Source organism: Sciurus carolinensis, chromosome 3 (assembly GCF_902686445.1).
Source record: "Sciurus carolinensis chromosome 3, mSciCar1.2, whole genome shotgun sequence".
Classification (NCBI taxonomy): Eukaryota; Metazoa; Chordata; class Mammalia; order Rodentia; family Sciuridae; genus Sciurus; species Sciurus carolinensis.
In genome coordinates, this window is record NC_062215.1 from 153056992 (window position 1) to 153072536 (window position 15545).

The 15545-nt window shown below is 35.0% G+C and overlaps 1 protein-coding gene across 3 annotated transcripts in view; it reads right to left on the bottom strand.

Annotated features, from left to right (window-relative positions):
• Nucleotides 1-15545, bottom strand: part of Ndufs1 (NADH:ubiquinone oxidoreductase core subunit S1) — a 31862-nt gene that overhangs the window by 8425 nt on the left and 7892 nt on the right. For all 3 annotated transcript variants that reach the window (XM_047544314.1, XM_047544315.1, XM_047544316.1), the window contains exons 5-14: nt 14906-14982; nt 14117-14198; nt 13894-14024; nt 12715-12900; nt 10289-10423; nt 9518-9632; nt 8018-8163; nt 7557-7685; nt 5822-5951; nt 2752-2912 (exon numbers count right to left, since the gene is read on the bottom strand). In XM_047544314.1, the coding sequence (XP_047400270.1) occupies nt 2752-2912; nt 5822-5951; nt 7557-7685; nt 8018-8163; nt 9518-9632; nt 10289-10423; nt 12715-12900; nt 13894-14024; nt 14117-14198; nt 14906-14982 (1292 nt within the window). The remainder of the gene's footprint in view (nt 1-2751; nt 2913-5821; nt 5952-7556; nt 7686-8017; nt 8164-9517; nt 9633-10288; nt 10424-12714; nt 12901-13893; nt 14025-14116; nt 14199-14905; nt 14983-15545) is intronic.

The window sequence follows — 15545 nt, forward strand, 5'->3', positions numbered from 1 at the left end:
GTAAGACAAAAAACACATTAGGCCAAATGTATTCATTATAGAAATATGAGATGATTTTGAAAACTAAACAGGAGACATATTAAAACAAAGTCACTAGTACGCAAGCATATCTCCTTATGGAATTACTTTTTCTATGAATATATAGTACATACAATACCCTTTTTTTTTTTTATGGTATTGGGGATCGAACCCAGGGGCACTTAACCACATCCCCAATTCCTTTTATCTTGAGACAGGATGTTGCTAAGTTGCTTAGGGACTCACTAAATTGCTGAGTCTGGCTTTGAACTCACAATCCTTCCTCAGCCTCCTGAGTTGCTGGGATTATGTGTGTACCTGTGTCTGGCTTCTATATACTCTTAAAAGCAGAAAGTGATTTTTTTAAAGAAGATGCATAGAATAACTTTATAATAACTAGAATAACTTTATTTTTGGTACTGGGGATTGAATCCAAGGGCACTTTACCACTGAGCTATAATCCCAGCCCTTTTGATTTTGAGACAGGGTCTTACAAAATTGCTGAAGCTGTCCTCAAATCTGTGATCCTCCTGCCTCAGCCTCCCAAGTCACTGGAATTACAGGCTTGTGCCACTGGGCCTTGCTAGAATAACTATTTTGAACAGTAAGGTTGTTTTGGTCTAGTTGTTACTGAAAACTTTCTAGAAAAAATAGATATTCCAAGAACCTATAAATTGGTATAATCTTTTAAAAATAAGTTAGAAGCATGTGTCAACAGCCTGGGTTTATCTTGTTTGCCCTAATTAATTTGGTTTTTAGAAATCTACCTGAAGAGCCAGGTAAGTTATTGTACACCTGTAATCCCAGGTACTTGGAAGGCTGAGGCAGGAGGTTCACAAGTTGAAAGGTGTTCCTTAGCAACTTTGCAAAAGTCTGTCTCAAAATAAAAAGAAACAGGGGTTGCCAGGAGCAGTGGCACAACACCTGTAACCCAGCTACTCAGGAGGCTGAAGCCTGCAGGAGGATAGTAAGTTTGTGGCTAGCCTGGGAAATTTAGGGAAACCCTATCTCAAAATTAAAAATAAAAAAGGTTGGAGATGTAGCTCAGTGAGTGATAAAGCACCCTTAGGATCAATCCCCAATACTGTAAAAATAATAAATAAAAGAATGAATGAATAGGGGCTGGGGTTGTGGCTCAGTGGTAGAGCGTTTGCCTGGCATGTGTGAGGCACTGGGTTTGAGTCTCAGCACCACATATAAATAGATGAATAGGGGCTGGGGAGATAGCTCAGCTGGTAGAGTGCTTGCCTTGCAAGCACAAGGACCTGAGTTTGATCCCCAGTGCCGCAAAAAAAAAAAAAAAAAAAGATGAATAGAATAAAGGTCCATCGACATCTTTAAAAAAAAGTACTTAAAAAAAAAATGAATGAATGAATAAATAAATAAATGGGCTAGGGGTGTAGCCTGATGGTAGAGCATCCCACGGTTCAATCCCCAGTACCATGATTAAAAACAAACAAACAAACAAACAAACAAAAAACTATCCTAAGGAAATCATTTAAAGTTCAGAATATCTATGTTACCTCTGAATTATTATGTATTTAACTTTATTTTATAAAATAAAGTTTTTTTTGTTTTGTTTTGTTTTGTTTTTTGTGGTGCTGGGGATTGAACCCAGGGTCTCACAAATGCTAGGTAAATGATCATCACTAAACATATATATGCCTTCAGGCCCTTACTGCATTATTTAAAAGTAGTTAAAATTCAGTATTTTTAATAGTATCTGTTAAAAAGGAAACAGCTAAAAATATTATAGTGATAAATGATATTAAGTAACTATTAAAATTTTTATTTATGGACTGGGGACATAGCTTAGTTGGTAGAGTGCTTGCCTTGCATGCACAAGGCCCTGGGTTCAATCCCCAGCACCACAAAAAACAAAACAAAACAAAACAAAAAAAACCTACACACACACACACACACACACACACACACACACACACACATTTATAAAGAATTTCTAATCATAGGAGGTAGGAGGAAATTCTTATTTGGTAATAAAAACCAATTAAAATCAGGACACAAAATTGTACTCACAGTATGATTTCAACTATAAAACTTACACAGAAAAAAAAAAAAAAAACCAAAAAGGCACTGAAATAACAATGGTAATTTTCTACATATTGTGGAATAAGGATCACTTCCATTTTTGCACAATTTCTTCTCTTTCCAACTCTTCTAAAATAAACCTGCATTATGGACACTATTGGAAAAAAACTTTTCAGCAATTCTCATGTTATACATTTTTATCAAAGTCGGAGGATTTGTTGCAGTTTTTGAACCAAGGTGTAGCAAATATGATATAAATTTTAAAATATTCTCTTGTTTTCCCACACGTTTTTTTCTTTTTTCCTTTTTGCAGTACTGGGTATTGAACCCAGGGCCTGGAACATGCTCAACAAGCACTGAACTACACCCCCACCCCCTTTTTGTTACCTTTTAAAAATTTGAGACAGGGTCTCACTAAGTTACAGAGAATAGCCTTGAACTTACCAATCCTCCTGCCTCAGCCTCCCAATAGCTGGAATTACTGGTATGGCACCATGCCTAGCCATATATTAGTTATTATCTTGGGTTCTCCTTACTCAGATAATAATGGTTGATATTTTACTTCTGTAATGGGGATAAGGCTGCTCAATGTTGTTTATATATCTGAATGTGACAAAATATCAGGAACACATTTTCATAAAATTACTTGGATTTTATAGTATGTAAAATAATTACTCAACAAACCTATGGAGAATATTCATAACTTTCCAATCTCCAGTAACACCACTAGTCACTCGAATCTTTTGTGCAATGCTAGAGACAGTTGCAAGAATTGCTGCCCCATCGTTCCTTTGCAGTGCAGAACTGCCTAAAACCACCATTGGTTTTTTAGCTTCCTTTAAGACCTATTAAAAAAAAAAAAAAAAAAAAAAAGAACTTAGATTTTAAACTTACTAACCACATATGCATTGCAAATATGTTGTCCAAAGTTTAATTCTAACATGAAGAATGTCTCTGATTTGCTAGTCAACATACAGACATAAGTAACAACCATATTTAGCTGGCGCACATCTGTAATCCTAGCAGCTCCAGAGGCAGGAGGATTGCAAGTTCAAAACCAGACTCAGCAACTAAGTGAGGACCTAAGAAACTCGGTGAGAACCTTTCTCTAAATAAAATATAAAAAGAGCTGTAGATGTTGCTCAATGGTTAAATATCCCTGGGTTCAATCCCCAGTACCAAACAAAATAAAACAAAATAAAACAAAAACATATTTAGTTTAATCAAAAGGCAATGCTACTGTGAAACAGCTGAATGAATATCAGATAAAACAGATTTTATACAAGTAAGCACCAGGAATGAAAATCCAAGCTAAATTTCGTTTGGTCAGAATGAAGATGGACAGGTCCCAGGAAAAACTGGGAAATATCTCTATATAGGTTCAGATAGTACTAAAGAACAGAAGAAACCATACTAAGTACCATATCTGCTGTGTCCAGATAGAGGAGGAGGAGGCAGGGAAAGCAATGATCACTAGATCACAATGCAGAATACCTAAAATTTCAAGGGTTTTGCTTTATACCACAGTAACTCTGAATGCCAAAAATTAAGAATATAGAATATCCCAAAAGACAGGACAAATAAAATGTAAAGAATATGTAGTTCACTCTCATCCCCATTCTCTTTTTTTTTTTTTTGAGGTACTAGGAACTGAACCTAGGAGTGCTTTACCACTGAGCTACATTCCCAGGCCTTTTAATTTTTTTTTTTTTTACCTTGACCCAGGGTCTTGCTAAATTGCCCAGAGTGGCCTTAAACCTTCCAACCTCCTGCCTCAGCCTCCTGAGTAGCTGGGATTATAGGTATGTGCTATCTTGGCTTTCTGTATCATTCTTAAATAGCTGGCTGAAATCAAAGAATCAGTATGAGGCTTACACCTAAATACCATAAAGAGGAGCACTTACATTATAAAATGAATTTTCCAAAGAAACATTAAGAATTCAGAGAAATATTAAAAAAATATGTTTTTAGTTGTGATGGACACAATATCTTTGTTTTATTTCTTTAATGTACTGAGGATCAAACTCAGTGCCTCACCTGTGCTAGGCAAGCACTCTATCACTGAGTTATAACTCCCAGCCCCAAAGTAGTTGTTTTTAATTTGTTTTTGTTTTGTTCTATTTTGGTACTGGGATCAAACCCGGCACTTTTAATTTTATTTTGAGATAGGGTCTTACAAAATTGTCCAGGCTGGTCTTAGCTTTCTGAGAGGCTGTGATTACAGGTGAGCACTACCTGATTTTGCTGAAAGCAATAGTTGTTTTTTGTTTTGTTTTGCTTTTTAAATTTTTAATTTGTAGGTGGACAATACCCTTATTTTTATGTGGTGCTGAGGATTGAACCCAGGGCCTATGCATGCAAGGCGAGCGTGCTACCACTGAGCCGCAACCCCAGTCCCAAGCAATAGTTTTTAATAGCCTCAGAAAAACGAACACCAACTATTCCTCAGTTTAAAAAAAAAAAACACGAGCTCAGCTGTGCATGGTGGCACACGCCTGTAATCCCAGTGACTCAGGGGTTTGAGGCAGGAGGATTGCCAAGTTCAAGGTCAGACTCAGAAATTTTGTGAGACCCTGTTTCAGGATAAAATAATAACAATTAAAAGGGCTGGGGGATTGTAGCTCAGTGGTAAAGTGCCCCTGGGTTCACTCATCAGTATCCAAAAAAAAAAAAAAAAAAAAGTTTCTAATGAAAAGAACAGAACTAATTAATGGAAAATATACTGAAATATCTACAAGAAAAAAAAGTTATCCTAAAAACACTAATCAAGTACCACATGGAAGTGAGAACTAGAGAGGAAAACTTTTAATTGAATACTTTTAAATATTCTTGATCTTTTAATCATATTTTTTCCTATTCCAAACAAATGTTTGGATGTGGTGCTTTGTTTTTCTGCATTTCACCTTTTTGTAAGCAAAAAGTATAACTCAAGCAACCATCTTTGAACCATGCATGAGGTGAGGCTTACACACAAACACTCAAGTGAGCAAATACAATGCTTAGAGCAAAGGAGGAAGGCTCCTCCTTGATGATATCCTTGCATAACCTTCCAAGTGCTTACCTTCAGATCCATGGTTATGTGAGAAACAAAAACTTCTTACTTTTCAAACCGCCATCACACATAAGGTCACAAAAAGCTTAAAATAAAAAGAACTATGATCTTCAGACTGAAGGCCTACCATGTCCTATAAAGCAATGATAGCTGGGCATGGTGGTGCATGCCTGTAATCCCAGTGGCTCAGGAGGCCAAAACAGGAGGATCACAGGTTGGAAGCCAGCCTCAGCAACTTAGTGAAGGCTGTAAGAAACCTAGGGAGACCCTGTGCACACCCATTCTTATAGTAAAGAATGATTTGAAGCTGAAAGTTTGATAGGGTTTTCCTTCAATTTTCTCCAGATAATTTCAAAGACATTAAACCCTGGTAAATAAAGATAGCAAGTACACTATGATCTGATTTTTGTTGCTCATCTATTCATCCATCTAGCCCTCTCAGAGCAATGATTATGATGTTTCATCAATATCTTTTTGTGGGTGGGGAGGAGGTCTCTGGATAATGTTTTTCTTTCTTTCTGGCAGTGCTGGGGATTAAACCCAGGGCCTCACACATGCTAGGCAAGCGCTCTACAACTGAGTTACATCCCTAGTGCCATGCTTTACTTTCTTCCATGTTCTTCTCTGTACTGCAACACATTTTAACAATAATCACATTTTTATTACAAAAACAATAACAAAAACGAACATATATGAGAGCACCTGGCTGAATGAGTGGCTACCAGAAGCAATGTCTTGCAGAATTTTAGGGGAGTCTCCCAGGTGGTCATATCGGTAAGTGAGGTCCACTGGACTACCTATAAGGGCTACTTTCAAGTCATTATGAAGCCAGCTGAAATAAAAACAATACTGTTTTTAGAGAGAGAAGTTAAGCAAAGCCTTTGGTCTCATTATTAATGAGTCCTACCTCTATTTACAATTAGAAGATGTTAAAAGCACAAACTCACAGAACATTTAACCTTAACAGATAAAATTTATGATATACTTTTCAAAATGGAATTCTACAAAAATACATGCCAAGGCAATTCAATGCATTAATATGGTATGTAGGAATGCTAACTATGTCAACTATGAACAAAAATTAATTTTAAAATAATTGATCTGTAGTTTTTGTTCTGCAGTATTTACATGGCAGGGTCAACTATTTCTTTTCTTTTTTTTTTTTTTAGTTGTCAATGGATCTTCTATTTTATTTATTTATATGTGGTGCTGAGTATCAAACCCAGGACTTCACAAATGTCAGGCAAGTACGCTACTACTGAGCCACAACTCCAGCCCCTCAATTATTTCTTAATTGTTCATTAAGAACATTTAAATATAGTTTATGAAAATAAACTATGTCATTTGAATTTATTCCATATGGTAGTGAATTATGCAGCTTCTTGCTTCAAAGAGAACTATAAATGCAGTGACCACATACTGTTAAGATAATTTTTACCTGTTATCCTGAAGTAATTAGTACTCCCTCTTTTACTCTCAACAGTTTCCCAGTTTAGACAATATGGTTTCCTATTTATACATCTCTAAGATATAAAGTTAAAAAGATGGGGATGAGGAAATATTCTACAAAATAACTGGCTTGTGTTCTTTTTTTCTTGTGGTGTTGGGGAATTAAACCTATGGCCTTATGCATACTATATCACTGAGTAACATCTCCATTCCATGGCCTATGTTCTTCAAAAGAAGTAAAAAACAAAAGGGTCTGAAGGGTAATGACACCAACTGCAATGTTCCACTGCTACTGAGTGGATGCTTCATGGGAAAAATAAAATTGTTATAAAAGTGATTATGGAAAATTTTGTGAAATTTGAATATAAACAGTGGATTAAGTAACAATTTCATATCAATGCTAAATTTCTTCATTAAGAGAATGCCCTTGGGATTGGAGTTGTGGCTCAGTGGTAGAGCACTTGCCTAGCATATGTGAGGCAATGGGTTCAATTCTCAGCACCACATAAAAAATAAATGAATAAAATAAAGGTCTATCAACATCTTAAGAAAAAAGAAAAAAGAAAAAGAATGTCCCTTATATTTAAGGAATTTACAATGAGGTACTCAGCACATTATGTTTACAACTTATCTATGGATGATTTAGAAATTATATTCATATATACATAAAGAGAAAGAGCACCATAAAACAAATATGGCAAATTATTAACTTCACTTAATCTGGGTTAGAAATTTTTAAAAACATCAGACATACAAAGACCATTTTAAGTGTCTTGAAATTATTTCAAAATAGCTAACAAAACAAATAAAAAGATCAGTGGTGCTGGTGATCACAGGGAAGATGAACCTGTTAGAAATTACTCTGCAATTATCTTTTGGAGTCTCATTACAACTAACATTTATTAGGAATCAACTAAAATACCATGTTTCATATAAAAACCAGAAAAATATAATATTTTTAAAACCATGAATAAATATTATTACTCACCTCTTTCGAATTCTAGCATTAAATAGTGGTGCTTCAAAACGTGGATTTGTACCAACCAGAAGGACCACATCTGCCTCTTCCACACCAGCAATTGTAGTATTAAGAAGATAATTGGAACGCAAATCTGTGCTAGAAATATGAAAGATAAAATTCAAGTTTACTTTAAAGCAAATACATGCTGAAAAGACCATGGAATATTCTTACATCATCAATCTTATGGCACTGTCAGACAAAAAAAAATTCCAGATTTATTCTAAATTAAAGTTTCTAATATTTATTAATAACTGGAATCTGCTATTTCCCATAGCTCTTGATCTGACTTTGGTCTATATGTGAAAATAAATTTGTGGAGATTGTGAAGAATCCATTAGTAGGTCACGGATACTATAAAAATGGTTTGTTATACATGAATTTTAGTAAAATGGAAAATGAGAGCCTGGACATAGCTTCATATTTCTCACCCAGCTCCAGCAGTGGGAAAGACCTCTTCAGTGCATAAGGTTTCAGAGTCCACTCTATTAAGCAAATCTTTCAGAGCTACTAGGGCTTCAGCATCCACCAAGCCACCTGCAACTGCTGCCACATCCTTGCCTTGAAAACTCTGCAACTAAAAATGGATAGAAAGGATATCACCAGGAAACCTACAGTCAGCGAAGACCACAATTATTTAGAGAATAAAACAACAACCATTTTCTTTTTTTTTTTTTTTCGTTGTTGGTAGACCCTTATTTTATTCATTTATTTATATGTGGTGTTGAGAATTGAACCCAGTGCCTCACACGTGCTAGGCAAGTGCTCTACCATTGAGCTGCAACTCCAGCCTAACAATCATTTTCAAATACAAAAAAAGTAACAAGCTTCTGACTAAAAAGTTCTGCACTAATTATTAATTTATTTAAACATGAGGAGCAGCAGAGGTATATGAGGGGCCAAGCCTAAAAACACCAGCTTAAATAGAAGTTGTTTGTTTTATGTTTTGGAACAAAGGGGCTTTAAAATGAGGTCTGGAGAATGAAGACTGTGGAGCAACATGTTCTAAATTATCTGCCATTCCTTCTAGGCTTCTGTCTATGTTGCTTTCTCTGACCAGAAAACCATTCCCTCTACCTTTTTTTTTCTTTAACTTTGGGGTTGGGAATTAAATTTAGGGCTTTGTGCACAAGAAGCATGCTCAATACCACTGAGTTATGCCCCAGCCCTTCCATTTTTGCACTGTATCTACTCTTCGATTCATATTCATTCTTTGACTTTACTCAAAAGAATCACCTTCTCTAGGAAGGTATTTTTCCCCTTATTTTTTTAATGGTACATTATAGATGTACATAATGGGATTTGTTGTCACATATTCATACATGCACATAACAATATAATTTAGTCAATATCATTCCCCACTAGTTCCCCTTTCTCTTCCCTATTCCCTCCCTCTGGTCCCTCTTTCCTCTACTCTACTGATCTCCCTTCAATTTTTATGAGATCCCTCTAACACCTTTCTTTCCCTTTTTCCTCTCTAGCTTCTACATATGAGAGAAAACATATGACCCCTGACCTTCTGAGTTTGGTTAATTTTCACTTAACATAATGTTCTCAGGTTCCATCCACTTTCCTGCACATGACATCATTTCATTTTTTAGGAAGGCACCTTGATATGCTATTTCTGTTAGGCCTCCCTCCCCATGTGCTCTGTCTCATATCAGTCCTGGTACAACTACCTACAGCAGCATATGATAATTTCCTAATTATGCATATTTTTCTACTATAACATTGTGGAAGGTAGAGATCATGTGTCACTGGTATCTCACATCTAGCATAACATCTGGCACATGGCTTTCAGAAACCATTAAATGACAGGAGATTAATTATAATCTTGGTAACAAGAATGGAAGGGAAGACACACATCTCCCCTCTGGCAAAAATGTTTCTTAAAAATCACATACTATTTATTCTCTATTTCAATATTTTACCATTCCAGCTACACGAGAGAGTGCATCTTCCCAGGAGGTATAGCTTAAAAGTCCCTTTTCATTTCTGACCATCGGCTCAGTAAGTCTTTGACGTTTTAGCCCATCATAGGCAAATCTAGACAACAGAAATCACACTGTTTGTAGAATCCTGCTGAACAAGCAAACATCATTTTCAAGTTTAAAATCTACAAGAAATGTTTTTTAAATACAAGATAGGTTAAAGTGTCAAAAATAATAATAAATACTTGGAAACAAATAACTATTCTATTTTTGGAGAGGAATTAGTAGATAATTTTATGAACATCACTTAAACCTAAAATATTATTTAAAAAGATTTGATTTCTTGTATTTTCAAGTAGCTGAACAATCTTAAACTTACAATATGACAAAATACAATAGCGAAAAAGTCAAATCATTATTTATAAAACTACAGTACCTCTAGATAGTTTATCAAAATTACATTGTGCAAACTTCTATATTTAGCTTTTCTTTTCTCCAAAGAACAATACCTTGAAAAACTATTTTAGTTCACTTCACTTTCTCCATGTGGGAGGGAAAATGATTTTTCTCCAGGTTCCCACAAAAGTCAGCAATAGACCTAGGACTATTAATGTCAGTTTTGTCCCATTCTCTACATAAAAGCTCAGATTTCAATAGTGTATAAATTCATAATCTGATTTGCAAATACAAATATTTTCATAAGAAATTAAATTATCAGAAAATTTCTTTTAAATCAATTGTAGAAGTTAAGGAAAACAAAATGGCACATACCTGGTTTTATCAGAGATCCATTCTTCATTGATGTCCTCATGCATTCGTGGCAAAATTCTCATCACCTCTCCAGTTCTTGTGCTAACCACAATATTACTTCCAACTGCATCCATTACATCAATAGATTCTGTCTTTCTGAGAAAATAAAATATATTCTGAGAATATATTTACTATGTCATTCTGAGAATAAGAACAATTTTTGTTATCTGGCTTTACAAAAAACATTTTTTTTGTACGATACCATCTAAGTTTCTAAAGAAAGTAAGCTCTGAGGAATTGCAATAATAAAGTATCCCCATATTTGAACACATCACATATATTCTTAATGTGATAATGAAGCCTTTTGAACCTATTATCTGACACAGAAGCCAATTTGAAAGGGCTTCAACTAGCTAAATCTGAGGCAATGTGAGCATCAGAATAAATAACAAGAAGGGCAGAATTTCTGACTATGGCCAATTAAAGAGCTCAACATATTTAACCTTCTAAAAAGCAAAACAAAAGCTAGACAAAATTGATAAAAAACACCATTTCAGCAAAGGCATACAACCAAAGGCATCTACCAAAAGCATACAACAGTGTGAGATGCTTTAATGCATGAAAAACTGCTTTGCTTTGAGTAAGAACAGCAAAAATGTGTGGTGGTCTAATTTGGTGCAACTCCTAGCCCCCTCTTCACCATCTGGAAGTTCTTCCAGGGTGGGATAGGGTGAAGATGTGAGATTTTGTGCTGTAGATGAAGGCAACCTATACAATTTGGAGCAATGGGCAAACTTGCCTGTAAATATGGTATCTTGGAGGTCACTACAGCTCAGGAGCATCAAGGGTGTACTAGGCTGAGGTTGTAGTCATATTTGGGGCAAGCACTGACACCAGAAAGGGCCATACTGTTTAAACACTGCTGGACAACACTGAGACTCAAAGTGCTCAAGAGAAAGTAAAAGTTGGTGCGCTGTGGTTTGGATCTGGAAAGTCCCTCTGCACCAAAAGGCCCATGTGTTAAAAGTTTGGTTCCTAACTCTTGGTGCTGTTGGGCAGTAGTGTAACTTTTCGGAGGTGGTGTCTAATGGGAACACATCCTGACAAGATGTGTTTTATCATAGGCCTAGAAGCAATGTGGCTAACCAACTATGGACTGAAACCTACAAACTTTTATACTCTTTTTAAGTTGATAATCTCAGATGTTTGTTACAGGAACAGAAAGTTGACTATCATAGATGATCAGACTTGAAAATGGCCTGAACTTGGAATACGGTCCTCTATCCACCCACTAGCAGAGGATGAAAGTCTTATTGGCTCATTGTTTGAGCACAATCATCTGACTACTAAGCTATGTAGACATAGGCAATTTCTAAGAAATTTCACTTAAAAATAAATATTAAAATAAATTCAAAGCAAACCATGTAAAAAAGTAAAGGGGAAGTATGAGAACTACAAATTAAGAGATTCCCAGTAAGAAGAGAAATTATTACTATTGTCATTACTATTTTGTGGAACCAGGAATGAATCCAGAGTTTCATGTACGTTAGATGAACATTCTACACTGAGCTATATACCCAGCCCTTTTTTAAAAATTTGAGACAAATTCTCATCAACTTCCCTGGGTCAGCCTTGAACTTGTGAAATTGTGATTTCTGCCCAGTAGGACACTATTTGTTTAAGTGACAACAAATAAATGAACACAGAAATTCTGGAGGTGGAGTTGAAAAATATAAACTTTAAAATAAGACAGGTACAGGAGTACATGCCTGTAATCCCAGTAACTTGGGAGGGTGAAGCACGAGGATCACAATTTTGAGGCACCCCCCCACTTGGCAACTTGCAAGACCCTATCTCAAAATAAAAATAAAAAGGATATGGGATATAACTTAGTGGTAAAATGTCTGCAGGTTTAATCCCTAGTCATAAACAGCAATAAAAACTAGAGGGAATTTTTTTTATACATTTCAAGAACCTTAAAAATATTCTCACCTGTTCTACTCCATTTCTTGGTTTTATCAAAATAATCAGAATAGCAATGTTTTCCACAGATTTATAATTAAAGAGATGCAAATGAGCTAAATATATAACAACAGGAACTGGTTAAATAAAATATGACATTTTCATATGGTTGAAAACAATATACAATAATAGATTATAAATTTAAAATATCAAGACTATTTTACACCTTGGAAGAACATATGAAAATAATTTTGTAGTTAAGTGCTTCAGAATTAATATTTAAGAAAGTGACAATTTATACAGGTTCATCCTATTCTTCAATATAATTACTTATATTCTAATAAAATGATTTTACTTAAAACTACTAAAAACTTGGCAAACAAAACAAGTAAAACTCAGGAAGAAAATGACACTGAACATTCTTTGAATAGTAGTAAAGTAAAATTAAAAAAAAAAAACAATTGTCAAAAAACAAAGATGAATACCTTGTTTCCCAAGGTCGCGCAGTAAAGGCATAGGGCTTAGAGGTTAGGGCACCTACAGGGCAGATATCAATGATATTCCCAGATAATTCAGACATGAACATTTTTTCAATATATGTGCCAACTTGCATATCATTTCCTCTGCCTGTTGTTCCCAAATCATCTACTCCTGCAATCTCACTTGCAAACCTGTAAGATAAAAATACGCTGTCAAATTTTAACAGAAATATTTCTTGCTAATGGTCACAAAAAAAATGATTTTCAAAACACTAAAAAGCCATATTTTCAGTGGAATAAAAACAGTCCTTGAATAAAAACTCAATAAACATTTGCGCTTGAGATAAAATACACAAATAGAAAACTACAAATCCTATGCATACAATTCGATGAGTAATCACAGAATGAATGCTTGTAGGGTTTAATTTTTATTTAACCGTTTTACTTTGTTTTTCTTGTAGTACTGGGGATTGAACCCACGGGCACTCTACACTGAGTTACATCCTGAGTAATTTTTTTTTTTTTTTTTTTTTTTTGGGTGCTGGGGATCGAACCCAGGGCCTTGTGCTTACAAGGCAAGCACTCTACCGACTGAGCTATCTCCCCAGCCCCCTGAGTAATTTTTTAAAAATTTTTTATTATGAGACAGGGTTTTGATAGGTCGTCCAGGCTAGCCTCAAATTTGTGATCCTCCTGCCTCAGCCTTCCAAGCAGTTGGGATTACAGGTGTGTACCACATGCTCAGTTAAATTTAACTTTTTAAATCCAACTTAAGTTGATATTAATTGAAAGTGAATAATTTACTCATTTATTGGCTTTTTTTTTTTTTTTTTTTTTTTTTTTGGTACCAGGGATTAAACTTGGGTACTCAACCACTATGCCACATCCCCACACCTATTTTGTATTTTATTTAAAGACAGGGTCTCACTAAGTTGCTTAACACCTTGCAGTTGCTAAGGCTGGCTTTGAACTTTCAATACTCCTGCATCAGCCTCCCGAGTTGCTGGGATTACAGGCGTGTGCCACCAAACCCAGCCCATTTATTGGCATATTAGAAAATATTAAAAACAAAAGCCCTCTTCTCCCACCAAACAAAAGTCGCCATCCTTTCCATTGTTATTTCACCAAATTTTGTGAATATTAAACATGTTTACAATAATATTACAGAAGAAAGAAGAAAATTACCTGATGCATCGAGTACACTGTATGCATCTAGTCATGATGGTCTTTACCAATGGTCCGATGTTTTTGTCCTCCACAGCCCGTTTACCCTCTAAAAATCGGCTTCTATCACTTCCAAACATCATTGACTGGTCCTTAAGCAGATTACGAAAGAATTAATCTAACGCTACAAATAAAATTATAGCTTGAGATAATAAAAAAGATTTAAAAAAAAACTACTAAATACCTGCAGATCACATTCACCTCCCTGGTCACAAATAGGACAGTCCAATGGGTGATTGGCTAATAAGAACTCCATCACACCTTCTCTGTAAGAAAAATGGTAACACATAAATGAAATTATGTCAAAATACACTCTACTGTCACATATCTAAAAAGAACAAATTTTTAAAAATGTTATAAATAATTAGCACTCAGAATGGTTTACTTGTAGGCTACTTAAATAATCTTCACGATAAAACTTTTTTTATACAGGAAGTAGAAAGTATTGATTTTACATTTATTATAAGAAATGCCAATGTAACTATCATTCTGGAAGTACTAAACACAATTTGAAAACTGTTTATAAGAGTATTGAATATCATTAGAGAACCTAGGAAATTATGACTTTTAATAATATATAACAAAATTATGGTATAGCTCAGTGGTAAAGCACATGCCTAGCATGCACAATGTTTTGAGTTTAATCCCTAGCACAAGAAAAAATAAAACAAAACAAACAAAAAACATTTCTAGAGCAGCTAATAATAAATAACTGAAATAATCTTAGATAAATTAAGTCTAGACTATTTTTCATCATAAGTTGAGCAGATTACTAAACAAGGGTTTTAAATGATGATTCCATTTTAAAGTCAATACCATAAATCCCTGACTTGACTTCCTTGTACTATGTACTCATTTTCATTGCTTTTACAAGCCAAGCACACCAACTTCTTTAGAGTTTGATGTTAAATTTCTAGTCAACGGGGATTTAGATATGTTAAGAAAGTCTACTACATTAGTAACAACAAAGTACCTGGCTTTCTTAGATTTTTCTGAGTTTGTCAGGATATTCCAACCCTTCATTACTGGCATAGCACAAGCAGCTACAACCTGGAATTTCAATGGAAAAATTCATATCTATATTTATTTATACTTATAAACAACTTACTATACCAAACATTAAATGAGTATTAAATTATACATTTAAAAACAAGCAAAAACAGAAGTTTTCAACTTTTCATTGTTATAATATGTATGAATAATCTGGCACTTCACGTTCCTCCTATAAACAATTAAGACATTGCTATGATTTAGATATGGTTTATCCTCCAAAGGTTTAGGTGCTGGAAGCTTGGTCCTCAGTCTAAAGATATTGAAAGATAGAGGGACCTCTTAAGAGGTAGAGCCTAAAGAAAGTTATAGAATCCCAACAAATAAATGCTGGTCTCCAAGGTTAGGTCTCATAGGAGCAGATTAGGTCTAGTGAGAGTGTGTTATTATAAAAAGCAAGACTGGCCCCCACTCTTGTCTCTTTCTTCTTCTTTTGCCATGTTATGAAGCTGCCAGAGGCCCTCTCACCAAAGGCCAGCCAGAGAGGGCTGCCTGATCTTGGACTTTCAGCACTCAAACTGTGAGCTAAATAAACTCTTTATAAAGATTTTAAAGCACCTACT